This window comes from Colletotrichum abscissum (genome assembly GCF_030869225.1).
Source record: "Colletotrichum abscissum strain IMI 504890 chromosome Unknown Scaffold_1.1, whole genome shotgun sequence".
Lineage (NCBI taxonomy): Eukaryota > Fungi > Ascomycota > Sordariomycetes > Glomerellales > Glomerellaceae > Colletotrichum > Colletotrichum abscissum.
This window is the reverse complement of record NW_026849987.1, coordinates 673,672-700,645: the sequence shown is the minus strand read 5'-3', so window position 1 is coordinate 700,645 and position 26,974 is coordinate 673,672. Positions and strand designations below refer to the sequence as shown.

Below are 26,974 nucleotides of genomic sequence, written 5' to 3'. Positions count from 1 at the left end.
ATCTTGATATATAGCTTAATTGATGATACTGGCTGATACATGGCCGTATGAACTATCAACTCTTCTCTTACACCATCCTGAGTGAGAATCCACCGCCTTTCTCTTCCTTGTCTCTGCCCTGGAAGATGCCGCTAAAGTCGACATCACCCAGATCTGCTGCATTCTGCCCGCGGACGGGAGCATTCGGTTCATGTCTTCGCCTCTTCTCCTGGCCAGCTTTGCTGGGGAACGTTGGAAACATGCCCTCCTTCTTGGGCTTCGGATCCTCCCTAAAATATTTGTGCTCCAGCATCTCCTTGGCCGACGGCCTCGAATCCGGGTTCAACGAAAGCAGGTCGTTGAGCAACTTACATCCGGCATTCGTCAGTGTGGTAAACTTGGTCCGAATCATGGACCCTGTGACATTGGGCGTCTTAGGAAATCGCAGAGACCGCGCGTTGGGCAGGCTCCTGAACGAGGGCCACTTCTCCTGCGTCGGCACGCCGCAGAGCTCAAAAATCTTGGTCACCTGGTCGACCTCATTGGTGCCTTGCAACAGCGGCTCCCGCGTCAGGAGCTCGCCAAAGATGCAGCCCACGCTCCACATATCGACGGCCTTGCCGTAGGCCTTCGCGCCGAGAAGCAGCTCGGGCGAGCGATACCACAGCGTCACGACGAGCTGGGTCAGCTTCGGGGCCGGGTCGCCGACGTACCGTGCCATGCCGAAGTCTGCTATCTTGAGCTGGCCGCGGTTGTTGAGGAGGAGGTTCGAGGTTTTGAGGTCGCGGTGGAGGATCCAGTTGTCGTGGAGGTAGGCGACGCCGGCGGTTAGTTGCCGGAGGAGGGTTTTGACTTCGGAGAGGAGGAAGGGTTCGGGCATGTCTTCTAGGATGCTCTTAAGGTCGTGTTCGACGAACTCTAGTACTAGGAAGATACTACAAACTCTGTTGTTAGCGTTGCCACCACTAAGAAAGCAGGCTGATAGATGTATAGGTTTCGTACTTTTCAATCTTTGAGGTGTCGTCCCCCACAACAACCTCCTCAAGGTTGACGATATTGCGATGGCTGCAGTCTCGCAGGATCTGTATCTCTCGCAGCCCCGTCACAGGCAGCCCGTTGCGATCACTTGGTTCGATCTTCAACCTCTTGAGCGCAACGACCTTGCCACTAGAAGCTTCCTTGGCCCGCGACACCCAGCCGTATGTGCCTTCCTCGATATCGTTGAGCTTGTCGTAGTTCTCCACGCTCCGGCACTTGCCCCAGTGGCCGACGGGGAAGCGCATGAGCTTCGCCGCGCCCTCTTTTGCATCTGGTGGCGCACCGTCGTCGCCATTAGCTGTTGTTGTCCCGTCTTCTGCGTCGGGCGTGAACTTGCGCCGTTTCGCTGGCCGTGTGCTGTCGTTGACGTCGCCGTCGTTCTCAGTTCCATTGCTGCTCTTCGCCGCCCTCGCCTGCTGCGCCAATCGTTCCGCCTCGGCGGCTTTGCGCGCCTTTTCGGCTTTCAGACGTTTCTTGTCCTCCTTTTCTCGCTTTAGTTTTGCATCCAAGGCTGCGTCCTCTGCGCTGTCTGCCCACCTCGACTTGGCGTTGCTCGCCATGGTCGGCGGCGAGGGTGGTTGTGGATTTGGGCGCAACAGACGGGAAAGCCTCTTGTTAACTAAGAAATCATGTGATGTAGGTGAGTCTCCAATCTTCGTCTCGAGAGGGGTTGTCTGGGGGGGGGGGGGGGGGGGGGGGGGTGGGGGGGTGGGGGGGGAGAGGGGAGGAAGGGGGGGGGGTGTTTTGTAAAATAAGGTTTGTGTGGGGGTGGGGTGTGTCCGGGTGGGGGGGGGGGGGGGGGGGGGGGGGGGGGGGGGGGGGGGGGGACTCGTGTGTGGCAGTTTCGTCGTAGTTTAAGCCACTTGGAAATAGCCTACGACTTGCAATCGCGCTGCCGTTCAGGTGGTGCAGTGAAGCAGGGATCAGGCGCGGCGACTCGGCGGCTACCATGCTCCGACTTTGTCCCATTCTTTTGTTTTTTCTCGGGGACCCGGCGGCGGGAGCTCATGCAAGTCACAGCCAGAGCTAGGTGGGTAGCGTCCCGGAATTGCAGGCTTCCCTTATCTTATCGTACCCCAAAAGTTTGGTTTGACAAAGCTCCAGAAGCTGCTCCTTGCTTGTCACTGGAAACTCTCACGACGCGCAGCCGTAAACGAACCGGACGAAGCGAACATCGTACAAGGCTACCTGCCTCACCCGAAACGAGAAACCTCTCCTCGAATTGCAGTCCCACATGCACATGTGCTACTAAGGGCTCCTCTCTTTCTTGAGGAATCCCGCGATGAGCCCGACAGCTCGTTGAAGCCCAGAAATTTACTCGAAGTAACAAAGAGAACCTGTGGAAATACGCAAAGATGCAGCGACTATCTCGTCAAAGAATTTTGTTGGATGGCCTTCGTGGCGCTACCATATCCCGCGCCGTGCAGCGGACCAGCGCAGCGCATGCTTCCAGATGCTTTTCAAGCACGGTCTCAAGGCGGGATGGAGAGGAGAGGAAATGGTCCACGCCTTTGGCAAAGCAACTGGCCGAGGCTATTTCGGTACTACACCTGCGCTCTTCCTTAACGTTGATTGCATTCCTCTAATGTTGTTCATGTCATAGATGACCGGCCCCGTACCTCTCGCGAGCTATATGCGCATGTGTCTGACCGGTGACATTGACGGATACTATACGGGTTTGGCCGAAGAGAACAGAGACCAGTTCGGCTTGAAGGGAGACTTTGTTACGTCGCCCGAGATTTCCCAGATATTCGGCGAACTGATTGGCATCTGGTTCGTTGCGGAGTGGTTGAGCCAGGGCAAGCCTAGTAAGGGCGTCGAGCTCATGGAGGTCGGTCCCGGGCGTGGCACTCTAATGGACGACATGCTTCGTGTAAGTGGAATTGAGTTACCTGGGGCAAGTGAACGTTGACGACTGACATTCCGTATATAGACTGTGCAGAACTTCAAGGGTTTTGCGCAGAGCATCGACGCCATCTACATGGTTGAGGCCAGCCCTCAGCTCCGAGAGGCACAGAAGAACCTCCTTTGCGGTCCTGACGCGCCCATGACCGAATCCAAAGTCGGCTATCACAGCGTTTGCAAGCGGACCAACTTACCCATTGTCTGGACCGAGACCATTAAGTCTATCCCTCAAAGTAAGCACCATGAATTCGTTGCGGCTTCGGGAGGACTCGAAAGGCTGACACCATCCCCAGGCCCCGAGAAGATGCCCCTGATTGTGGCACATGAGTTCTTCGATGCGCTCCCCATCCACGCCTTCCAAGCCGTCACCGTCCCCCCTTCCCCGCCCAAAGAGCCCATACCAGGACAACCTGCCCCGAGAACCCCCCCTCCTCGTGAACCTGAAGGACCCAAGATCGAATGGCGCGAGATGCTCGTCTCGCCGACACCGCCAGACGCCACCCACGCGACCATGAACATACCGAAATCAGAACAGGGCGACCCGATCCCCGATTTCCAAATGACGCTCGCCACAGGCCCAACCCGCCACTCGCGTTACGTCCCCGAGACTTCATCCCGCTACCGCCGTCTGAAAGCCACCGTCCCGGACGCCGTAGCCGAGATCTGCCCCGACGCTTCCATCTACGCCGCCGACTTTGCCAGCCGCATCGGTGGCTCAAAGCAGCATCCCAAAGCCCGGCCCTCTGGTGCGGCACTGATCCTGGATTACGGCACGTCCGACACCGTCCCCATCAACTCTCTGAGAGGCATCCGCCGTCACCGCCGCGTCAGTCCCTTCTCGGAACCCGGCCTCGTCGACCTGAGCGCCGACGTCGACTTCACCGCCATCGCTGAGGCAGCGATGGTCGCGAGTGAGGGTGTTGAGGTCCACGGACCGGTCGACCAGGGCGCATTTCTGGGTCAGATGGGCATCAAAGAGCGTGCCGAGGTGTTGATAAAGCAAGTCAAAGCCAATGCGGCCGCTGACAAGGCGCAGGCCATCGAGGGTGCATGGAAGCGTCTTGTGGACCGTGGCCCCGGCGGGATGGGTAAGGTCTACAAGGCCATGGCCATCTTGCCTGAGAACGACGGAAAGAGGCGTCCCGTCGGCTTTGGCGGCGACGTGTAAGACTTGTCGTGTACTTTTAGTTTAGGAACCACCTGTAAAATGATACCAAACGAGAGCAGACTCGAGAGCATTATTTGCGATCATATAATTGACAATGGGGTACCCCCGACCTCTACATGACAATGAATCTTCTCTCCTGAATGACGGAAACCGAGTATACTGCGCCAACGCCGCCCTTGAAGTGCATACTTTACACTGCAATCACGCAATTGCTACTTTTTCCGATGCCCGGAACCCAAAATGCCCACCGTCTATTTCTTGCTTACAAGCTTGGCGTCTTCCTCATCAGAATCATCCGAGAACCTGTCGCCATCTTCTCCCACTGCGAAGATGGTCTCTCCATCCAAAGACTCGCGAGGGATGTGTCTTTGTGGCTGCGATTGGGGCATGCTCGCCGGTGCGGCCGAGGAGCCACCATGGCCAGGAGTGGATGATGGAGCAGTGGTGTTGTTCTTGCCCAGTTGGGCTTCCTCGTCGTCATCGTCCGAGTCAATGCCGCCAATATCAGCCATCGTGAACGTGCCATCATCGTCTTGTGCAATTTCGTCACTCATGGCGAAGCGTCGGTTGTTCGCCGTCGGTCTCCAGACGTAGGCAATGAATGCCACATCGGCGAAGTAGACAAGATTCAGCCAGCCATCGAGAACGAACCACCGCGACTTCCAGTGGAAGGGAACGTAGTCGGGGTCGCTGACTGATGCGAAGCTGAAGCTGTTGAAGAAGAAAAAGCCGAAGATGACAAAAATACTGATCAGGATACACCACCATAGCTTCTTGTACATGGCTTCCTTTGCATGCTGCTTGCGCTCACGCAGGTCCTTGAGCGTAAAGTTCAGGGAGTTCAGCGTCCAGATGTAGAATCCGGTAAGTGTACCTGCAAGAGGGAGGACGATGAGAAGCACGAAGGGACCTATAGTGTGTTAGTCTACAACGGTCTGGGTAGCTTGAGTAATGAGGATATAACGGCTTACCAGCAGCGTCTGGGGTAATCAGCAAGCTGGTGATCGCATACACGAGCCCGAAGACAAAGTGGGCAATCGCAAGCCAGCGTACCCAGATCATCGTTCGTCCAAGCGTGTGTTTGACTACACCATATCCCATGCAGACAATGAGCAACAAAAAGAAAGAGAACGAGTTGCGAGCGGCGTTCAAAATGGCTACTATTACTAGTAACACCTTGGAGCCGATATTCGCACCATTTCGGTTGAGGTAGTCTGTCTTAGGTCAATTTAATTTCTTGCAACTGAGAAAAGGGAACCTTACCATAGAAGCCCCATGTCAAGAGCATCTCCACAACGAGGAAGATGATGATGGCCGTAATGTAGTTCTGAACCGGTACTGCGATTGTGATTAGATGGGCAACAACTGCATTGAACCTTTCGACTTACGAATATCATGGCGGTGCTGGTAGTACAAAAAGCCCCAGAATACGGCAACTAAGGCATAGAGAATGGTGATTCCTCCGTAGAAGGGTAGCTTCGGAATTTGAGTCGCGGGCAGCTCGCCATAGGCATTACGGAACTCCACGACAGCGGTAAACTCGCCCGCGGTGAACTTATCGGTCAGGACGCAGTAATAGCCCGTCTTCTTGATCATGTATTTGGTGCTCTGGGGCTCCTTGAGGTGGATGGCTTTCGTTTCGATGATGTTCTTCGACTTCGTCGTGGCTTCCTTATCGATGATGAACTTGCCAATATCCGTCTCGTTGCAGTAGTTCTTCTGAACAAATGCTTCCTGGCAAATGCCGATTTTCTGGTTGAAACGGAGTGTCAGCCACCCATTACAATTGGTCTCGGGCTTGTCGAACGAGTGTATCTTACATTCTCTGCATCCGGAGTCTCACGAACGCCAATCAAGTCCTCGTCTTTCCACTCGAAGATGACCAAGCTCACGGTAGGATCCTGGTCCGCTGGCGCTTCCTTCGGGATGAACATGACGTTGATGTAAGGGTCGACAGGTCCGCCCCAGGCACTGCGGCTATACATGCCTGCGTTATACCATTATCAGTATCGTGTCGTGCATAGTAACTACGCTCTCCAGCCACTGTGGAAATTACCTGAGCATCTCTGTCTGTTCTCGTCCGTTTGGTCCTATGGCAGCGAGGTCAAATTAGCTTCTGATGGCACCGGGCTAGGTATGTCGCAATCATTGCTTCAAGATAGCAGTCTTACCATTTTCACCTCCAGAGCATTAGCCGCCCAGAGGGACATGCCCAGGACGGAGGCATAGAGCCAGGCCTTCATCTTGAGGACAGGTACCGTAGGCCGGAAGATTGCGACGGAGAGTAGGTATTTAAGGTTTGGTAGACTAGAAGTCGAGGGGAAGCGATCGCTGCGTGATGCTCGCCTTGGGTGTCAAGCTCCAGCCAGCTCTATCTACGACGATGTTACTGAGACGATGATCGCATGTAGCATGCCGAACCGAAAGAGGACATGCGACTTGGGTACGGTTGGATAATGGCGCTGAGAGATCGTGAAATTCAGCAAATCCGGCCAATTCGGATACGTTGCACGGAGGCGGTGTTGAAGGGAGCTTGTAGCAGATGGAAGTCTGTCAGTGCCAGCCTGGCAGACAGGAACCGGACCTTGCGCGAAACTTGCAGCGTGAGGGAGGTGCGTGCCAAGCTCCGAGGTACCTACGTACGCTTACTACTGGAACTTCCAACACTCGGAAAGTTTCATTGGTCAGTACGCCAGGGAACACTGCGCTACTGGTTTCTACGCAGAGCTACTAGTCGAAACATGGGTACCTTTCTACGTGTTTGGGGGCAGATATCCCTAACGAAGGTAGCATAGGTATCCGAAGGTAAGGGAGCCTCCCGGTAAGGTAAGGAGGACAGCTTGCCTCAGCTCCATGCATGGAAGGTACAAAGTGCCACTGCACGGCAGCCACCCTTCCAGGATGCCGCTAAGGTAGTCGCCCCTCCTGCATAATTACTAGCGAAGATTCCTATCGCATTTCCTGGCTCAGATTCAACTTCTGCAATTATTGTATGGCGCGGCTACGACGAAACACCCACGTCTTTCACATCGCGGTCCCGCCATCATAACCCTGTCAGCCTCGTTCAACAGCGCCTAAGGACCGATTCCCGTTAACGGCGACAATGGGCAAAAACACAGACAAGCTCTACATCACCCATTCTGAGTGGTCATCATCGGATGCCTACTCTGCCAGCGCCGGCGCTAATGTCAATTCGCGGTCGCGAGGCTCCTTTCGCCGTTTGCCCTTCAACTTTTGTGCCGCCAGCCTCCAGCCCTTCAAGAATCCAGTCTGCACCAAGGATGGTACTATCTTCGACGTCGAAATCATCAGCTCGTGGTTGGACAAGCACAACACAAATCCTGTCAATGGCGAGCCGTTGAACGCCAAAGACCTGATCAAGCTGAACTTTTCAAGGAACGCCGAAACCGACTCGAGGAGCGCAGGCTTAAGCGATGGCCAAGGCGATCTGATCGATCCCGTCACCTTCAAGGTCTTCACTGACAACACTCACATCGTTGCGATTCGACATGGAACATATGCAAACGTCTTTGCCTGGGAGACCGTCGAACGAATGAATATCAAGGCGAAGAACTGGCAGGATCTTGTTGACGACGAAAAGTTCACAAGAGCGGATATCATTACCTTGCAGGACCCCCAGAACGCTGCTAGCAGAGACTTGAGCCAGTTCAAATACCTCAAGGATGGCGAAGATGCTATCCTGAGCAAAGAGCAAGAAGAGGAGCGGAAGAATGGCAATGTCAACATTGATGCGCTGGGCAGGATTGGCGACAAGGTCCTGCGCGCAAAAGAGGCTGTCGAGAAAGCGAGGAAGGAACGCGATGGAGGCGCCGACGTCAACCGCTCTTCAGGTGCCGTTGTGAAGGCGACATCTGCAGCCCAGAGGAAATCCATGGTAACGGAGAAGAAGATCCCGTCAAATGCTGCGGTCTACACCAACGGCAGAGCTGCCGCCAGTTTTACCAGCACAGGCCTCACGCCCGAGACGAGTGGCGAGAGGGCACTCTTGACTGACGAAGAGTACATGCTCAAGCCGAAACGGGTCAAGATCAAAGGATATGTCCGCATAGAGACAAACTTGGGCGACCTCAATATCGAACTGTATCCGGAATACGCACCTCGCGCGGTATGGAACTTTACGAGATTGGCCCAGAAGGGCTATTATAAGGGTGTCACCTTCCACCGAAACATCAGAAACTTCATGCTCCAGGGAGGCGATCCTTCAGGCACAGGCAAAGGCGGCACCAGCATCTGGGGAAAGAACTTTGAAGACGAGTTCGACGGGCCTTTGACGCATGATGCTCGCGGCGTTCTTAGCATGGCAAACAAAGGCAAGAATACCAACTCAAGCCAGTTCTTCATCATCTATCGGCCAACGAAGCACCTGGACAACAAGCATACTGTATTTGGCAAGGTCGTTGGTGGGCTCGACGTGCTTTCCAAAATGGAAGACGTTCCCACTGACGGGTCCGACAGACCTCTCAACAAGATTGTCATAAAAGACGTGGTGGTCTATCTGGATCCGTTCCAAGAGTTCCTCAAGGAAAAGAGCGAGATCGAGAATCTGGAAAAGAAGAGGCAGGCAATAGCCTTGAGTGGAGGTACCGAAGACGACAAGACAACGTGGACGGGCAAGCGGATCCGAGCCGACGGCACTGTGGACAGTGGGAGTGCCGGAGCTGGCGTGGGCAAATACCTGAAGTCGCAGGGCTCCGCTGCCGCAGATACGGGGGCGGCCGACTTGGATACTTGGGAAGAACCGGCCAAGAAGAAGTTCAAAAGTGGCGGATTCGGCAATTTCGATAACTGGTGAGACATCGTGGCCGATTTAACGCTGATATAGTTAAAGGCTATGGGACGAAGAAAAGACATGATACCCCTTTTGACCATCATACTGCGCATCCAAAGCTACTTGGATCTTCTGCGCACCATCTATGTATATGTCTATTGATACAAAGGCAGCAAGCGATTCAGCCACGCCTCACTAAGCTCCCCAGATCTAAACGATCAAGTCGGACGGTATATGTGTCTGTGGCATCCGATTCCAGGATACACCAGACCACGGAATATACACCTCCTTGTCCCGAACCATGAGTGCCACTCCATGAGCTTGCATCAACCCCGACTCTTCGAGTATCGCTTTCAGTCGGTCGACGACAAAGTCTTTGACTTCTTGTGTACAACACGATGAAACTCCAACCAAGTACAGCGGCCACACAATCGTGTTGCTTGCGGAAGCAAGGGTCATGAACCGCTCGGCATCGTTGCTGCGGCCCTTCGCGTAGGTTGGGTCTTGCAGAGTTGGGCCATTGAAAGACCTCGGGCCTGGCGGCGTTTCAGCCACGGACGACGGCGAAGACGACGATGCAGAAATCGAAGGAGATCGCACAATTCGAGACGGAGACTTCGTTACTGGTACAATGGCTGACGGTGAGCCGCCGCCGCCGCCGCCTCCAAACAGAGCGTCTCTAAAATTGACAACGCCGAAATGTTGAGGAATGCTGGCCAACACAGTTTCGCAAAGTTTCTCCAACAATTCGACAGACTTTGCCAGCTGTAATTTTGCCTCGTACGGCCAGAGCATAATGTGTTGACCTTGAAAGCATTTGAAAAGCTCTCCGAGGATGGTCTCGTGTACCATCATTCTTATCGATCGGACGCCGTTCCAAGTCGCAGCCAGCCCCAGCGTGGCGTATACATCACAGCGGTGACCATCGAAAACGGATGGGTGTGATGTCGCAAGCCTCACAGATCTGTATCTCCACGTTTCAGGCAAATCGGCAATGACATCGGCAAAGTCTTGATCGACGCTGGACAGTTGGTTGATGATATCGGCTGTTTGGTTAAGTTTCCCGCTGTTAATGTCGTACCGCAGCTGCATGACCTTATATATGGGACCAGATAATCGCCAGCCAGGGTCAGTTCCGCCCGAAAGCATACCCAGCTGGTTCCGGAGGTCGATGAGAGACTGCGGCATGGGCATGTCTCTTTGCATACAGTTGATGAGGACGATCTGTGTCAGCATCATGAACATTCGTGCCCCCGCTCTAGTTGTGAACTGGCCGAGGCCTCGCATCTTGGCTAGAGCAGAGGCACCGTTGAGATGGTTTTGCCATGCTCTCACTGTCTGGTTGGTACGACCGCTCAACATTTCGTAGGTCCCCAACACGAGAATGGACAACATGGTGGTGTCCTTGACGGCTTCAACTGGGTCCCTTAGAGCATCATTTGTCATTTTGAGAGCGGCGCCGTAGCTCCGACGCGACCAGTCCATCATTTCTGCACACATTGTTAGGTGCGAAAGGCCTGCCAAGCCCACAGCAGCTATACTAGCCATCACGCCGTCCGCCTGTCGACTGGGCAGCATGCTGGCGGGGCGCCAGACATCAAAGATGAAGTCATAATTTTGATGGCAGGCATTCTCGTCCATGGAGACATAGCGAGAAAAGAAAAAGGCCGTGCCACGTTCCTGATATGAGGGCGACAAAGAGTACAGAGGCCTTGCGCGTGGTGCCATTGACCAAGGCCCGTCTTCGTCGTCATCGCTATCGGAGGAGGAGGATGACCATTGGATCTGCCGTGGCCGACGCCTAATAGTCATATTCTGCATCGTGGTTTCCATGGGACGAGGTGGATATTGGCGCCGAACGCTGGGTCTCACGGCCGTTCCAGGAGGACTCGGATCGGAGCTGTCGTGGTCGGTGCTTGCTATTACATTTTCGGAGGACGATCCGGCACTCGAGGCCTGTGCATTCTTTAATCGACCCCTTGCCTTCGTTTTGGCAGCTTTTTTGATGACGTGTGAACTCTCATCTCGGAACATGAGGTCGACGAGGTTTCGGTAGCCAGGACATTGTTGCTGTCGCTTCTCACACTGGCCACAGCCGGGCTCCTTTTGATCACACTGTTGGCATCGTCATTAGCCTAAAGTCAGAAGCCTCTCCCGCCGTCCGAGAAGACGTTGCCTCCCCGCCGACGTGCAAGAAACTTTTGGCAATCAACGACGAGAGCAGACCTAGCTGCACAAGTTGCGAAATGTCTACAACAAGGATAGGGAACTTACCCTGATCTTGCGCTCACGACAGTTGGAACAGCCTTTCGACGGCTTACCGCAGTAGACCATGCTGGAGACGCGGATATCTCTCCCAGAGCAGCCAAGAGGACCAGAAGAAAAAGACACAACTAAAAAAAGCCACGATGCGAAGTTGACGAAGGGCCAGTGTTGGGTTAAGAGCTGAGTAATGAGATGGATCGCTTCATGTGGGTGCCATGATCGGATCAGATCATGACACTGGATCTACTCCGTTATGCAATGGCGATCGAAGCGGGGAGGTGCGAGGCCAAGACGACTGGGCAGAAGATTTAATTTGGGGAGCAAACCGCGGGCAGCCCGATGGAAGAGGGGAGGGCAAAAAAAAAAACAAGACGGTCACATCCTCTCAACGGGAGAATCCTCCCTGGTCCTTTGGGGGGTCGAGAATGTGAGATGACGGACTGCGGCGGCGAGGAGGGGTGGCAGGTTGCCTTGATGTGGTCGATGAGGAGGGACAACGGCTGCAGTCTGCAATTGGACGTTGAACGTGTGAGTGGCACACGCTCGCACGCCTCGTTGTGTGCCTGAACCTGTGAAGGTATCCGTACGGCGAGCCGCGAAAGGTTCTGGACGACTGAAGGATGAGTGTAGAGAGGAGATGTGGGGGAGTGAGGAGACAGAGAGTTGAGGAAAGTGAGTGAGATTGGAGAGTGAGAGTGAGAGTGAGCCTGAGCCTGGCCTCCTTCTCCCTCCCGTCTCCTGTAAGGACGGGGAGACGACCTGAGAGCGGGATGTGTGTGCGTTATCGCCTTAGTCGCCTCTTCTTCGCGGCACCGGCACGCCGCACCAGCAGCTGTCATCTTTTGGTTTGCAGCAGGCCAGCAGCAGAAGCACCTCACTTTCCGCGGGTTGCACTGTTGCGCATCGTCTTTTTGGCCGCGTCTAGGCCCTTTCGGAACAAACGACCGACCGGGGGCTTCGCGGGACTGGAACCCCTCGGAGGAGCTACTGCAGTGACGGACAGTTCGTGAGCGCCGAACTGGGGCCTCCTGGGGGTCTTCTGGAGCCCAGTTAGGTGCCGAGGTTTGATCCATATTGCGTTTTTATTGATCTTGTTCAGACTTTTTGTCACCGGTCCCAACGGTCGAGCAGCAAATTACAAACCATCCGTCCGCGGTCCGGGGTCCTGTTGCCGCCTTTCCGTGTTTCTCGAATCTCTCTCGGGAACAATCCAACGGCCGTCCCCGATCGACCATCGGTCTGCACGTACCCCTTCTATTCCGGCATTATCCTCTATTGTATTACAGTCTCTGTGACTCGTCGTCGTCAACGCCAATTCCAGTCGAGACTTGAACGCGTGGAATGCCCTCAAGGAGAAGAGAGAGCGCATACGTACGAATCTTCGTACGAGTATCCGCATGTCGCCCATGTCACCTACGGGAATGGCTGCAGCTCGCGTGCGGCATGCATCGAATAGGGCTTCCAGCGGAGTTGAGGCCAGGGTTGGAATTGTTTTAGCTCCGCTTTCCCAGCCAAATGCCCAGCCCTTTCTCTACGAAATTAGTACGAATACAGCCTACTGTCGCCGGCTGCATGCTGATTTCTAACGGTCTCTCCCAATCCCGTTCTTCGTTCAATTCCGGTGGGATCCACGAGAAAGAGAGAGACCGAAAGACAGCGGCCTACACCTGCATGACTGGCCCACTCCTTCGCTTCCTTCAAGTTCCCTCTGGGATTCTGCATTCTGCGGTGCCCGCCGAAAGGTGACTGGTCGCTTTCCGGGGCGGCACGCCGTGATCTGGCAATCTGTCGGGTTCGCTTCCCTGTCGCAGCTCCAGAGGGGAAAGGGCTGAATCGAAAGCAAGCCCTGTCAACCATTTTCTTTGCTGTCAGAGGTGTCACCGCAGAAGAGACATGCGGATGCAAACCATCTGCCTACTATTGTGTCTATACTCTGTGCCATTGATTGGGTATTCTCGGAGGCCTCGTCACCAGTGACCGGGTCCGAGTCGACCAAACGCTGCGTTTCCTCCCGCTGCATTGGTCTACTACTGCAGAAAAAAGCAACGGGCCCTGAATGTTGTCTAAGACACGGACAGACTATTCGTTCAAGTTTCAACAGCGATTACGCCGCCAGGATTGGTGTTCCCCCATCGAGCCTTAGAAGGGCGCCCGAACGTCTGCCATGGCCAGAGACATGCGGAGCATTGCCGCCGGCGACACAAACAAAACAACACAAGTTCTGGTCGGGGCTTTAAGCTCAATATTTGATGAATTGATTAAGAAAGAATGATGATATGTGACATGTGATGGTTACATATGCGCACAACTGTCTGGTATCTACGAATATCCACGCCAAAATGCAATCCAATATCGATCGATCGACCTATTACACCAGGGCTTTCACACGGGCCCACAGCCTCTGCCTCTTGCTCTTGGTATTGCTCCGGCGGCTGCGAATGAGAGGGACGTATTAGACACAATTACAAATTCCTGAGGGGGGAGGGGGGTTTGCATCGAGATACGGATGCCGACCACTTACAGTTCCTTTTGCGACTGCGCTTCTTCCTTTTGCGGTTGCTTTTCTGACGTTGTCGCAGGAGCAGTTACAGCCTCTTTCGTTGCAACCTCAGTCGGGGCCTCAGCCGCAGCAGCAGTCGTACCATTGCCGCCGCCGATGCCAACGGTGAGAAGCTTCGGGTTGGAGTCGAACAGCGAACCGGACTGGTCGGTGCCGTTTGACGAGCTGACATCGTCGTAGGGGAACGCGTAGCCGCGGCCGTCAGGGCTGACCTCGTGACAAATGCGCGAGTAGTGGTTCGTCCGGACGTCCTTGTAGTAGTTGGCTACGCTTTCCCCCTCGGGCTGCCGGTCATTGATGAGCAGTGTCGACCGGTTAAAGGCCGCCGCGATGCGGGCGCCGATGGCCCCCATCTCAGCCTGGTTATTGGGGTACCCGCCAAACGGCCCCGTGCTGCAGCTGAAGATGTCGCGGGCGGCGGGCTGGGCAAAGGAGCCGACGGAGCCGAACGTCAGGAGATTATCGGAGCCCACGCGGCCCTTGACGTCGCCCCATTCGGCCTGCGTGTTGACGGTGAGGTCGGCGGAGCGGTACTTGTCCCACACGGCGTCCACGTAGGGCTGGTAGTACCCGTTGAAGAGGTTTTGGTTCATGACGATACCCGAGTTGGGGCTCAGGGCGCGCAGGTTGGCGGACCCGTCCGCCGTGCGCACGACGAGGTTGCTCCAGCCCGCGCCGTCGGCGGCATCTTGCGCCTTGAGCTTGTCGCAGATGATGTCGAGGGCGTTGCTCGGGAACCCTGGCACGTTGGTGACGGTGCCGGCGTCGTTCTCGAGCGTCAGGGACACGGGGATGCTGACAAAGTCGACGTACGAGATGTTGACGTAGACCTGGAAGCTGTTGAAGGTGAACTCGCAGAATCCCCAGTTGAGGTTGTAGTTGGGGTCCGCCGGGTTGGTCGCCGAGGGCTCCACCACGGCCGGGCCCGGGTTCAGGAAGAACTTGAGCGGGCCGTCCCGAGAGAACCATATGCGGCCGCCGGCGATCTGGGGAATGGTCAGCTTCTTCGTCGACCCCGGCGCGCCGAGCGGGATCGCGGTGTCGGCGCCGACGTCCTGGAGGATGTCCGAGGGCGAGCTCGGGTAGTAGCCGGTGACGCCGTCGGCCTGGAGAAGGAAGACGGCATTGTTGCGGTTGAGGTCCAGGCCGGTTACGTAGGCGTAGGCGTTGGCGGAGCCCGTATTGTTCTGGAGAACGATATCGAGGGTTGATCTCGTCATGGCTTCTTCTCTTACGCCTTGATATGCTGTTGTGTTTTCTGTTCTATGTCTCTTCTCTGGTGGGCCAAGGACTGTCAAGCTGTTTTCCCGACAAAGGATGACGATTCAAGCCTTTTTATTATCCAAGGCGGGATCCCCTCCGGTTCCAAGCTTGATGGGCCTGTACCTTGGAACGTCGACAGGCGCGACTAATACCTCTTAGCTAGGGTGGCCATGTGCAAGTTTTCTTTTGGAGCCCCCTGCCCTCCAACAGGATCTACAGGTGACTATTGGGTGACTCGGAACTGGTTATAAACAGCCCAGTACGGATACGCGACGCGCAAGTGTGATGTGTTGGATTCTCCCTCCCTTTGCTGGCACGGGCTGGATATGACGGAATCGTCGACATGGATATGCGGGACTAGTTCGCCTCTTGACCCCACTAGCAATGGACGTGTTGTGTTGTCTTGCCCGGTTTTTCATTTGGTGACGAGACGGCTCCACGCTTCGGCCGGCAGACGGTAGACCCCTCATAAGGCTCATCCTCGTGGTCTTGGGTGAGGTGTTATGCCTTAGTTTTCCAGGACTGGTGGAGTGTAAGAAAGCGGCGCAGTTCTTTTTCACGCCCGTCTCGTGTAAGTGAGAGGAGGGTGAGTGCGGATGCAGACAAGCATTGCTCGTTCAAAAGGGTATCGGTGGTTGTCCAGATATCCACCCGCAAAGCACTCACGGCACTGGAACCCGAGTAACTGACCAATATCTGCATCCTGCAGTCAGAACCACAAAGCCTGGGGTAATAATGTCGCGGTCCGGGCTCTTTTCTCGAAACTTTGTGGGGTGTGGGAACCGATCACCCGCCGCTCGGGATGGATGAAGAGACTTCAACTTGACTCGACAGAGTAATCCTGAAGGTTGCGCCCCAACTCCCGGCGACGCTACTGAACAGCTACGGGAGCCTCCGAGGCGGACGGTGAGAGGCCAGTTCGTCGTCGATCACTCCTTGTTCATGTGCCTTCTTTTGGGGTATGGAGGGGGGGCTAAAGCGCATGCATGTGCGGGCGGCTGATCCCCCTCCAAGGAACAGTTTTTGGAGACGCGTTTTCCTGGGGAATCGCGAGACATTCTTGATTGCCGGTGGTTTAGATCGTCTGGCTGTCAAAAGTTGGGTCAGATGACAGGCTACTCGACTACATGTGTTGAACCTATTGCTTACTGCTTAGCGCGGAACAGCAATGATTCGCCTTTTTGGGCCCTTGGTGGTCTCGGAAGTGTTGCAATATTAGCTGACGTCTCATACGTCGTTGATGGGAATCTGAGAGAACTTCCCTTTCTGCGACGAACTGTTTGGTCATCCGATCTATCAGCTCCTTTATGATCAAAGGGCCTGCCACATTTGGCGCCCGCCTCATCATGAGAACGGTTCTTCACTTGGGAAACCAAGTCCCTTGGCATATCACAGCGTAATGGTCAAGTCATCAAATGGCAGAACGTAGTCTTGTAGGAACGAGTAGTGGACATCATTCGTGGTCATCGTAAGTAGTAAAGAAGTAACATCGTCTGATGAACGAAGCGCATGGTCGCCTGACGGCCTGCCCTCCTTTTCAGATCAAAACACAAGACCCAGAGACGCCTCATGCTATGCCGGTAAAAGAAAAAGAGAATTCGTAAACCCCCCATTACCCGAAAAATGAAGACCGAGCAGACCCAACCTGCCGGGACGAATGAAGAAGACATAAAGCGAAAGATCAGATGAACCATATCCCCAAAAGGAACAACCCAACGACCAGAGACCACGACGGCGCCTCTAATGTCCCAGCAGCGGCTGCAACACCACCATCATCACTACCACCTGCTCCACCAGAGCCTGGCGTTCCAGAAACAGTCTGGTTGTTGGTCATGTTGGTCTGTTTCGTGAAGAAGAAGTCGGGCGCATCCGGAATGGTACACACGGCGTCCGGCGCTGTCGGGTCCGCGCACCGGCCCTCGTGGTCGGCCTTTCGCGCGTCGAGGGACGAATTGAAGTAAGCCCTGACCGACGCCACCGTCAAGATGGCATCCTGCTTGGGCGGGCCCCCCGACCAGAGCGGGTTCCCGTTGCTCCAGTGCTGGAGGATCAGGTGGCCCCCTTCCGTGGGCACGGCGCTGCCGTTCATGGAGCCCAGTACTTTCCCGTCGGCGTAGAAGGTGACGGCGTTGGGGAGGTAGTCGATGCGGTACTCGTGGAAGGCCGCGGTCGGGTCGAAGCCGAGGTTGACTTTGAAAAAGTTGCCCGTGTCGACGGCATTGTAGCCCTTTTCGAGCGAGGCACGGGACTGGAGGACGATGTTGACGGGGTAAGTGTTGTTTGACGAGTTGAATTCTCTTGTGAGGAACTCCATGTCGATCTCTTGTGTGTCATTGTGGTACTGTTCTTGATGTTAGTGGACTTGATATAAGACGTAAAGGGGGGTTTGTGGCAATGGCAACGTACCCAGAAGAAGGCAGCACATGTCCCAGCAACATCCGGGATCTTCATCATCGCCCTGAAAGAACCATACTGCACATCCTGACGCGCCGAGTCGATCTCCGCGCCTGGCACCAGGCCATTCGTCGTGGCGCTCTCGACAAGAAGCTGCAGTCCGGCGTCGGCCTTTGTCGAGCTGAGCCCGAACGAGCTCGACCCTTCGTGGACGGAGGCGACGTTCTCGGTCATGAACTTTTCTCCCAGGGGTCCGCGGGCGTTTGTGTTTGTCTTGTTGAACTCTTGACGGGCCCAGTCCGTGTTTTTCGTAATGTTCTTGACTTTGGTAAAGTCTGTCTCGATGAGGTCGGTGAAGACCTCCATGGTGCCGGTGATATTGGTCGCATACCCGCATTCGCAGGCCGCACGTATGAGGGTTGAGAGCAAGCTAGCCGCAAGCAGGCACGCTGTTGTAGGATTTCTCATGGTGAATATGTGGTGATATATGTAGATGTATGAAGGTGGGTGTAAGGAGAGATTGTTATTGGTCTTTGCGGGACCATGTAAGTGACGTGAGGATGTGAATATCTCTACTACTGCCAGAGTAGTACAATCCTCCAAAGTTTTTGACAGAGAAGTAGTAGAGCCGGTCCAAGCACGTCTTTGACACAGTCAAGACATGAGGACCTCTCTAAAGGATGACGGGATGCAAGTGAAGCAAAGGGTGACACCCAGACGAAGATAAGGGTAAATGGGGCGCGAGTGGAAGAACAGAGACGGAGCAACGGCGCAAGATGGAACACTACAACACCAACAACAAACGGATGAGCAGGCAGATACAAAAAGTCGAAGGATGGGCAGGATCATCGGTAGACTATGTAGTAGCTCTAGAGAGCGGAGGGCCATGCGGTGCAACCAAATCATCGTGCCAGTGCCTCTAGCTGAACGGGGTGCTGCTTCATCTACGGGTGCCGAAAATGCAACCCTCCCCTCCAACTTTCCCAATGTAGGCACCCATCACACACACCCGAAGCCCTCCCTAGACGGACTGGTTCAACGGACGGACTCGAAGTCAGGAGCACCAAGGGGAGGGGCTGGCAAAAGTATCAAAGACAGACAAAGGAACAGCCCTCGACGTTCGACACGACGTTCGAATATAACGGCATCGTTGTCAACCGTTGTTCAAGTGGAGGGAAACAATAGTCCCATCAAAGATGAACCATGTGGCCCTGACTGACGGCTGGTGTCTCAAGCTTCCCGTCCACCATCACCGCGATGCCAGAAGCGGCTTTGAAACACAACGCGGGTAAGAATAGCGACTGCTTGGAACAAAGAAGGGGAGTCGTTGGTAAGAACGGGCAGAAGAACTTCCAAAAAGAGAGAGAGAGAGAGAGAGAGAGAGAGAGAGAGTGTGTGTGTGTGTGTTGACTGTCCCCCGTTCAGTTCTCTTCGGGTTGGGCTGGGTGGAATTTTCGCTCCGGCGGAAGCCAGCCACATGTGGTGTTACGTCGTGTCGCCTCGACGTCGTATCGTGTGCCCTGCAGGAACCCGCGCAACACACCGCGTTCTACCTTGGGATTGGACGGATCATAGAGTGCCGTAGCAATGCTGGAGCCCCAAGTCGGGCTTGGAGACAAGACCAAAGAAGCTTTTCTCACTGCCGTCCCCCCCCCCCTTCTCTATCTCTCGTCAAGGCATGGGCGGGGTGAGTGAGAGGCCAAAGCCACTAGGCTAGAAACCCCGCCGATGGGCTGTCGGCTGTCTCAGAGAGCAGAAGACAATGAAAGCAGCTCCGCTGGCCCATCAGCTCTCAAGAAAGAGGCTCTGTCAAATCCAAAGAGCATGCCTTCTATCGTGTGCTTACCCTGGGGGCCCAGTATATCGTGGAAATCACGAGGCAGTTAGTTCTCTTGCCGCCACTTCAGCTATCCCAAGTTCTATCTCGTCTTGATCTGATTCACCTCAATCGACACTACGGGACATTTGTATGATGGCCTTTGCACAGAGAATGGCTATGTGCCGCAGAAGCTAAGCGATTGCACTTGGGACTCGGTTGGCGACAAGTTCTGAATACAGTATGTATTAGGATAGAAGCCTCGTGTCCTATAAGAATGCAAGAAGATGAGGAATCCAGACGTGATGTCGCTTGACACCATTTGCCACGCAGCGACTATAATTCCATCAGCAACTTTCGTCACGGTACGCTGTCTCGAGGGCCCCCCATCATCAACCAAATTTTCTGCACCCTCCAGCATCGTAGGACGAAACCCATGGCTGCACTTGCTTCTTATGACACGCCCGCTCATTCTCTGGAGACTGCCCATTAGCGTCCAGCCCCGGCTCCGCTCGAACTACCTCATCCTTCCCAAGTTCTTTGTTATGGCCTACGCCCAACGTCAAAAGTTGATCTCTTTGTCGCCAAGCTACCTGGACTTTCTGGTGGGGAAAAAAGGCCCTCTAGCGCGTATGGTGGAATGTATGATGGAATGTTGTCATCAAGCAAAGGCGTAGACATATAAACACCTTAGAGTCGCCTCACTCCAGTGCGCAGGAAGTTCATCATGTAATGCCAATGAGAAGTGATATTCATAAATATGCTGAACGGACAGGAAACTATTTATACACTTGTGCTCAAGAACCATCTCCACACCTTTTTCTCCCCCGTCTCTGATTAAGCCAGGCTTGTTGGTTCTCTTGTCTTGAGAGTACACATCCAAGCCAGCCATGGTGAGCATCTGTCTCCCATACAATCCGCTCATGCCAAGACAAATTTACACGGCAGATGATCAAATCAGAGTAGACATAAATTCCAGGATAAGCAAATACTGCAATCTGTATATCGAACAAGGTATCTGAGCAAAGCGAAGCGAAAGATAGCAATGATAGGAAACAGCGCATAACAAAAGCAGGAGAGAGAAAAGAGTAGAGATCAACAAGTAGACGCAATATCAGCAGAGAAGAAAGGACGAAGGAGAAGAGAAGGATGAAATGGATATCAGCAGCACAAAACATTAGTATGAGCTAATAGAACAAACGCGCAACAGTCATCACCAAGCCCACCCTGGACCAGCCAACAGTGCCCTGAGGCAGTCTCTGGGATGCGTGAGCAGGGCCCGAATTATCCCAATATCCTAGGGTTGCTTTACCCAGGAATCCGTGCCGAACCCAATGCCCCCCCTCCCTTCACCGTTTACCTGCCCCGTTGTTGCCGTGACCATGTCCAATGCTGGGACGCTCAAAAGGAAAACCAAGCCAAGGAAACAAGATACTAAAAAGACCAGCTGAGCAGGCCGGTATACGCGTAATGATCATCCCAAAAATTCAAAAGCCTCTCTTCTGTGACGCCTGTCCCCTGCAAAGTCAAGGGGAATAAGCCTCAGACCGAGAGGGAGTGTTCGATCAACCACTCCAGATCCGTTACGCCGAAACCCATCAGACGAAGAGGTATATGCCAAGGAGAAAAAAGCGCAAGGAAAAACCATTCAGGAAAGGAAAGACATAGGAAATCGTTCAATCATCTTGTGACTAGTACACGCTATCCTCATCGGCCCCTTGCGAGATCATCGAAGGGGTCGACACGCTCGAGGAAGCTTCCATTTCGACCTGGTAGCCGACGAGTGCTTGTGCGTGCAGGCGGAAGGATTCTCCCATAAGTCGGGTGATTCTAGAGTCTTGTTAGCCATCTAGTCTTTTATAGAAGGGTGATAACAGTCACTTACCCCCAGACCACGACCTCGTCCAACATGCTGCCCCACAGACGGGCAACAACAGAGCTAAGCTGGGAAGCATAGGCCTCGTCGAGGTCCTTGTCGAAGAGCTGTCGAACCTTGTTGTACATGGCCAGTTCCTCCTCTGTAGCTGGCTCCTCGTCATGTTCCAGACGGTAGAGCCAGAGCGAGAGGACAATCATGAGGTCAAGACCACACAAGGCATGCTCGACGCTCCAGTTAGTCGGCGAAGTTCGTGCAACCCAGCGCACGCCTTGGACCACGGCAATCTCGATACAGTTGTAGCATTCCTGAATGACCTTGATCATCTCACTGGAGCGCTTCACGCGATCCCGCGCGGCTGACATGGCAGCCGCGACCTCATAGGAATCGTGGTAGCGCAGCGCCTCTTGCACAGATTTCAGATCAACTTCCAAGCGAGTCCTGGCGTTCCGGTACAAAGCCTTGGCATTGAAGATGAGAGGGTGTCCCTTGTGAGGAGCACTCAGTGGGACTGAAACATTCTCAGGCTCGCAGAGCTCGCAGGACTTCTCCCACGTCTCCAGCGCGAGTCTGAGCTTGTACTCGGTCACAACATCCTGAAGTGCCTCGGGACTGCGCTTGTGGTACCACACTTCGAGGAACAGGGCGTTGATCATTACCCGCGACGCAAACGCGCTGTACCTGAGTGTCTCTCCCTGGAACAGGTTGTCGTGCGCCTCCATGAAAGTGACCACAGGCGACGCCTTCAAATGCTCGTGCCAAGAGGCCTCGTCCGTGACCTTGAGGTTCCAGAGTCCCTCGGTGGAAGGGAGCTGCAAGTCCTCAAACTCGTTGAAGCTAATTGCCGGTGTGTGGTTGTACGTCAAGGTGAGCAGGCCAAAGAAGATGTAAACCGCGTAGTAGGTGCGGCGGCAACCTTCATCCTCGATCCACTCGCTGCGGGTAGGCTGAGCGCTGTTGCGGGCTTCCTGACGAAGCTTGAGCTCGTAACGGTTTCCCGCAACCATGTTGGCGAGCAGACTCTTGATAGAGCATGCCCATTCGAGTCCCTTCGGATCACCACTCCAGCTGGCAAATATCATGTTGAGAAGCGAGCCCTGCATCGTCCACAGAGGGCACTTGCGCGAGCTAAAGTTCTCCTTGTTCTGCAGGAATTGGTTGACGAGCACCTTGGATCCAATGTGCATCATATAGGCCTGGTCCTGGTCAAATGCGTAGAGCGCACCGATGCTCAGCACTGCGAGAAGCAGAGCCGGAGACACCTTGGTCGAGTCAAAGGACGCAGGATGCAGGAATGGAAGATGGTGGTGGAACAGCCCAAAGTACGTTGATAAGAATCGGTTCAAGGAGGCCAGGTTGGGGAGGCGGAAGCCGTCGGGGATGGCATGCTCAGTGTCTTGCGCGCGGATGTTATCGAGAATCTGGTTGCGTTCATCGTCGCTCGCAACCTGAGGGGCACGGAATCCAGCAGTTGACAAGGTCGCCTCGGTGACGAACGGGCTTTGCGGCACAGGCGTACCAGCTTCGGAGTTTGGCAGTGAGTTGATCATGGACTGCAGCGCCGGAACGAGGCCGTTACAAGTCTGTCCGTTGATGGGCGGAAGCTGAACGTTGCGAGGCTGCATGGTGTTCGTGCTGTTGAAAGACTGCTGAGACTCGAACGAGCCAGATGCTGATGATGCGATGGAGTGCGCCTTTGCTTCTGACGATTGAGACATGAAGCTCTCCCACTGGGGAACAGGTATGGCACCTGAAGGGTAGGTGGCAGACGAATCCATGGCGTGTGGCGAGTAGGGCATCGATGGACTGCCTCCTGCGCGTGCGCCGGCGGCGGCCTTGTGTTGAAAGTCTGCAACCAGCATGGCGGCTGTCTCGAGATCGAAGGTGCCATCGTGAGAAGCGGCTTCAATCTGGTCTATCGCGGACTGGTCAAGCATGGGGGTCTTGGCTGGGCCGCCGATAGCTCTCGTCTTCGGGCCTGAACGTCTCTTGCCATCGCTGTGAAGAGGAACACCTCCGTCTTTGGCGTGCACGGTACGATCGTGACGAAGGAGAAGATCGCGTCTGACGAATGTGCTGCGGCACTTCATGCACTTGAAGGGGCGCTCTTTGGTGTCTAGTAGAAGGAGTTGAATTAGCAAAATGAATCGAAGTGAAGACAACTGGATACGAATGTTGCTTTGCGTGGAATTGTTGTCGCATGACGCATCGAGGCAAGGTCGAAAGGAGGGGTTGCTTAATGTCGCGAGGGGTTCCCAGTCGAGCGGAAGCTTTGGGATGTAGGAGGAGGAGGGGAGAAGAGGGGTTCCGGGAAGATAGGTGCACTTACGGGATCGTTCATGTCTGCTGCGGTGCTCACTCCTGCTGAAGGCTCTGTTGCAGAACTGGCACTTGTACTTGCGTTCCGGTGCGAGTGAGGCTTTTCGCGAGGCCGGCGTCGAAGATGCTGACGTCGGAAGGACTGCGACGCTTGCGCCAGGCATATTGAAGGCTCGGGTGGTGGTCGTGATTTTTGAAGATATGTCGGGTGGCTGGGCCAGCTGTTGCGACGACGACGACGACGGCGACGAACAGATGTGACGGCTTGGACGATGTGCACGACGGCTCTCTTGTTGTTGAAAACGATGGTTGAAATCGCCCGGCTCCTAGGGTTTCCTCCTCGCTCGGCGCGCTCCCGTGGAGTTTAAAGTGTGTCTTGATTAGACTGGTAGATGTTGCTGATCATTTGGTTCGATATTCTGGTCATAGGAAGGACGTATGTGTGGTTGAAGGGAAAAAGCTGGCGAGTAGCCAGTGTTGAAGCGGCGTGTCTAGAGGCGACAGGCGCGCTTGAGTTGTGATGATGGGCCGGGAAAGGCGAAGAGTGCGCGCGTTGGGTTGCGTGTTGGAGATGGACGATGATCACGAGAGTGGGAGAGAAAAACGGAAGAGGGGGAATCGAAGAAAAAGTAGGAGGGGAGAAGAAGAGGAAAAGAGGCGTCTCTGGTGAGAACGGTGGGGACACTGGACTGCGACAGTGGGAGGGACTTGGTGAATTGGAGGGGGTGGACACATTGGATAGGAGGGGAGGGGGAGGGAGCGCAAGAGAGCACGAAAGAGAGGGGAGGGGGGGGGCCCAGACAGGGCGCAGAGAGCAGAGCAGAGAGAGAGAGAGCGAGAAGAGAGGGGAGAGACCAGAAGGACGACGATGGCCCGAAGCTGGAAAATGGAAGAGGGACAGGTACATTGGACGAAGTACCTTTCCCCCCGTCTCTTGGGTGTCCTCTCCCGCCTCACCTCACTTGGAACAGGCGGGAAAGAGGCGGGCAGCAGCAAGTGGCATGGTACGTACTGCCGGATGTCTTCTATCGATGGTTCTCTGCCAGGTGGGTAGATACCTGAGGAAAGATACTTTGATAGCTAAGTAAGGTGGAAAAGTCGAGGTGGGTTGGGTAGGTACTTCCTCTAGCTGCTCAGATGTACCTAAGGCAATGTATCTCAGATGCAGGGTTCCTCAGGCAAGCACAGGTAAGGAAGGTCGACATAACAACCTGAGAGGTACATCCGGCTACAGCTCTTCCTCCCCTTCATTTTTTTGTATCTTTATTTATTCATCTTAATCCAAGCACATTGGACCCCACTGCGACTCACTGAGATGGACGAAGGAGGGGGAGGAGAGGAGTAGGAGGGCCACAATGCACACATCGCAGAGAGAGGGGAGGGGGGAAGAAGGACGGGAAGAGAGGGATTAGGAAACTGGAACGGGCTCCAGTGTTTGTTCACCGGGCCACCAGAACAGCAGAATAGATCCGACCTGGGCCTGCTGGGCCGGCTCCATCAGAATGAGCAAGGGAGGGATGTGTGAGTTGGGATCCGAACTGGAGGTGCTGGGCGGCGGGCCATTATCCTTGGGCCTGCTGGCCGAGGATGTAGTGGAGAGGGGGGGAAGGGGAGCCCTGAAGCGGGAGTGGATGAGTTGAGGTACATACCTATGGTAGTTAAGGTACCTGAGGTTGGGTGGATGGGTGGACGACAGACCCCCCTGTCGTCTACCTTCCAAGCGGCCTGCCAGCGACACAGCAACCGGCAACCAGCCAACCTGTAACCCCGAATGAGCAGGGCGAGCGAGCATGGCAAGGCCGCAAAGCAGGTGCACCAGTGACTACTGCGTACACGTACCTTACCACCGCGCCGTCAGAGTCCACGTCCGCGGCCAGCTGGAGGTCACGAGTGAGTGGGAGTGGAGAGGGGTAACCCGCCACGATACGAATAGAAGGGGGGGGGGGGGGGGGTGCGGGGGGCGGCGGGGGGGAGAGTGCGCGGCGTGCGGGGGGCGGGGCCGCGCGGGGGGGGCGGGGGGGGGCGGGGGGGGGGGGGGGGGGGGGGGGGGGGGGGGGGGGGGGGGGGGGGGGCCGGGGGAGGGGGGGGGGGGGGGGGGGGGGGGGGGGGACTCGGGAGAAGAGGAGGGGGCCTCGGCGACGGTGCTTGCGTCCATTGCTGTGCTGCGCTGCGCTGTTGCTTCTTCCTGTGACAACCAACTTACAAGTTCCTACGAGCGAACCATTGAAAGTGAGGGGGGAAAGATGAGAAAGAGGAGGGACGGCAAGCTGCTGTATGTAGAGGTGATGAGTCCTCCAGCAATTGATTGGCTCCAAGGTACCGGACGGATACGTCTGTCTGTCTTTTCATCGGCTTCGGCTTCGTAATTAGGTAGTCTGTCCTTGACCTTCTCCGCCTCCTCTTTTCTTTCCTCCCGTCTTCTTCCACTACCTCCTCCTGCACTGTCATTCCATGCTGACCCTGTCGTGCTGCTGTTGCTTCCGCTGTCGTTGTATTCGTAACCTCGGGTTGGATGACCTAAGGTAAGGAAGCAGGAAGGTACATACATACCTACATACATACATACATACAGTACTCCGTAGGTAGACTAGGTAGAACCAATGCCGCTGCAATGCTGTTGGCACCAATGCACACACTTGCACAGAGGCACGCCGCACACGCATGCTGTCCACAAAAATAAAAACCACCTGCTTCCACTCCGAGCAGGGAAGGAGGTACGCACCCACTCCTCCTCACTTTCACAGCAGATGACGGGAGGTAAGGTTCAGGTCGGTTAGCACTTCCTGGCTCCATTTCTACATACATACCTTTCGTGCTTCTGCCTGTATTTCCACAAGTACTCCCGTACCTGACCTGCTGTGCTGTTATGTCAGAGGCGGAATGCAAACACTCTTTTTTAGCTACCTCCCCTATTACGGATAGACTGGTAGGGAACGGGAAGGGAGGGCCGGAGCTATGTAAGCAGGCACTGACGATCCCACTTCCATGTCACTCTCTTGCTTAACTTTGCGCACCAGATACTTCTGGCCTTACAGATAGATACCTCACATTTCTTTCATTCACTGCCACTCTGCATCACGCAGGGCATCCAACTTTAGCTCCAACTTCCAGCTTCAGCTCTCCAGTCAGCCTTCAAATGTCTCATTTCAATCACAGCACGAGTCGACGAGAGTCTGAAAGTAATCGAATAGCATCGAACCTCGCCGCATCATATTCGTGACCGAGTACCAAAGTTGCCAAAACTCCGAATCATCTCCACGATCCATCCAGCCCACGCAATTAGTTTGCCTTCGTCCAATTTCCATCAAATTTCTCGGAACCATGAAGGTATGCATCATTGTATCCATATAGTACCCTCATCTCGTCTGACACACAAGAGGCGAGGAATCTAACTGGATCGTGTCGCGGCTCGCCATCATCATCACCATCCAAGACAATTTTAGGGGTCAAGAGACAAACGAACGGATAGGGGCAAATACCAGCCACTCAAGCTCGAGAGGGATAATATTTCTGCTCTATTCGTACAGATACCGTCGCTCACCATCCCATCCCGCTCGACAGAGCAGGGCCCAGTCATCACTGTCTGTCCGTATCGGCTGGCC

At 54.8% G+C, this 26,974-nt stretch overlaps 10 protein-coding genes across 10 annotated transcripts; 2 read left to right on the top strand and 8 right to left on the bottom strand.

Moving 5' to 3' along the window:
• Window positions 1-67: 67 nt before the first annotated feature.
• Window positions 68-1,577, bottom strand: CABS01_00188 (uncharacterized protein; the record flags this gene model as incomplete). The annotated part of the gene is made up of 2 exons (XM_060533571.1): window positions 68-914; window positions 982-1,577. The coding sequence occupies 2 exons, from the start codon at window positions 1,575-1,577 to the stop codon at window positions 68-70; spliced, it is 1,443 nt and encodes a 480-aa protein (XP_060406085.1).
• Window positions 1,578-2,372: 795 nt separating this feature from the next.
• On the top strand, window positions 2,373-4,090 carry CABS01_00187 (uncharacterized protein; the record flags this gene model as incomplete). The annotated part of the gene is made up of 4 exons (XM_060533570.1): window positions 2,373-2,558; window positions 2,621-2,890; window positions 2,951-3,155; window positions 3,216-4,090. The coding sequence occupies 4 exons, from the start codon at window positions 2,373-2,375 to the stop codon at window positions 4,088-4,090; spliced, it is 1,536 nt and encodes a 511-aa protein (XP_060406084.1).
• A 251-nt stretch (window positions 4,091-4,341) lies between these two features.
• Window positions 4,342-6,333, bottom strand: CABS01_00186 (uncharacterized protein; the record flags this gene model as incomplete). Its single annotated transcript, XM_060533569.1, has 7 exons — window positions 4,342-5,000; window positions 5,062-5,304; window positions 5,354-5,428; window positions 5,479-5,842; window positions 5,911-6,077; window positions 6,147-6,180; window positions 6,262-6,333. 7 exons carry the CDS (start codon window positions 6,331-6,333, stop codon window positions 4,342-4,344), a joined length of 1,614 nt encoding a protein of 537 aa, XP_060406083.1.
• An 860-nt stretch (window positions 6,334-7,193) lies between these two features.
• Window positions 7,194-8,903, top strand: CABS01_00185 (peptidyl-prolyl cis-trans isomerase-like 2; the record flags this gene model as incomplete). The annotated part of the gene is made up of 1 exon (XM_060533568.1): window positions 7,194-8,903. One exon carries the CDS (start codon window positions 7,194-7,196, stop codon window positions 8,901-8,903), a length of 1,710 nt encoding a protein of 569 aa, XP_060406082.1.
• A 186-nt stretch (window positions 8,904-9,089) lies between these two features.
• Window positions 9,090-11,983, bottom strand: CABS01_00184 (uncharacterized protein; the record flags this gene model as incomplete). Its single annotated transcript, XM_060533567.1, has 3 exons — window positions 9,090-10,994; window positions 11,154-11,272; window positions 11,686-11,983. 3 exons carry the CDS (start codon window positions 11,981-11,983, stop codon window positions 9,090-9,092), a joined length of 2,322 nt encoding a protein of 773 aa, XP_060406081.1.
• A 1,529-nt stretch (window positions 11,984-13,512) lies between these two features.
• Window positions 13,513-14,924, bottom strand: CABS01_00183 (glucanase B; the record flags this gene model as incomplete). The annotated part of the gene is made up of 2 exons (XM_060533566.1): window positions 13,513-13,576; window positions 13,666-14,924. The coding sequence occupies 2 exons, from the start codon at window positions 14,922-14,924 to the stop codon at window positions 13,513-13,515; spliced, it is 1,323 nt and encodes a 440-aa protein (XP_060406080.1).
• A 1,724-nt stretch (window positions 14,925-16,648) lies between these two features.
• Window positions 16,649-17,829, bottom strand: CABS01_00182 (uncharacterized protein; the record flags this gene model as incomplete). Its single annotated transcript, XM_060533565.1, has 2 exons — window positions 16,649-17,308; window positions 17,374-17,829. 2 exons carry the CDS (start codon window positions 17,827-17,829, stop codon window positions 16,649-16,651), a joined length of 1,116 nt encoding a protein of 371 aa, XP_060406079.1.
• Window positions 17,830-19,974: 2,145 nt separating this feature from the next.
• Window positions 19,975-20,355, bottom strand: CABS01_00181 (uncharacterized protein; the record flags this gene model as incomplete). Its single annotated transcript, XM_060533564.1, has 1 exon — window positions 19,975-20,355. One exon carries the CDS (start codon window positions 20,353-20,355, stop codon window positions 19,975-19,977), a length of 381 nt encoding a protein of 126 aa, XP_060406078.1.
• A 513-nt stretch (window positions 20,356-20,868) lies between these two features.
• CABS01_00180 (uncharacterized protein) lies at window positions 20,869-23,635 on the bottom strand (the record flags this gene model as incomplete). The annotated part of the gene is made up of 3 exons (XM_060533563.1): window positions 20,869-21,007; window positions 21,063-23,169; window positions 23,383-23,635. Coding segments are annotated over 3 exons (2,499 nt in total), but the record flags the coding sequence as incomplete, so codon positions are not given.
• A 1,145-nt stretch (window positions 23,636-24,780) lies between these two features.
• CABS01_00179 (uncharacterized protein) lies at window positions 24,781-26,194 on the bottom strand (the record flags this gene model as incomplete). The annotated part of the gene is made up of 6 exons (XM_060533562.1): window positions 24,781-25,021; window positions 25,217-25,249; window positions 25,484-25,557; window positions 25,693-25,889; window positions 25,931-26,036; window positions 26,180-26,194. Coding segments are annotated over 6 exons (666 nt in total), but the record flags the coding sequence as incomplete, so codon positions are not given.
• Window positions 26,195-26,974: the final 780 nt, after the last annotated feature.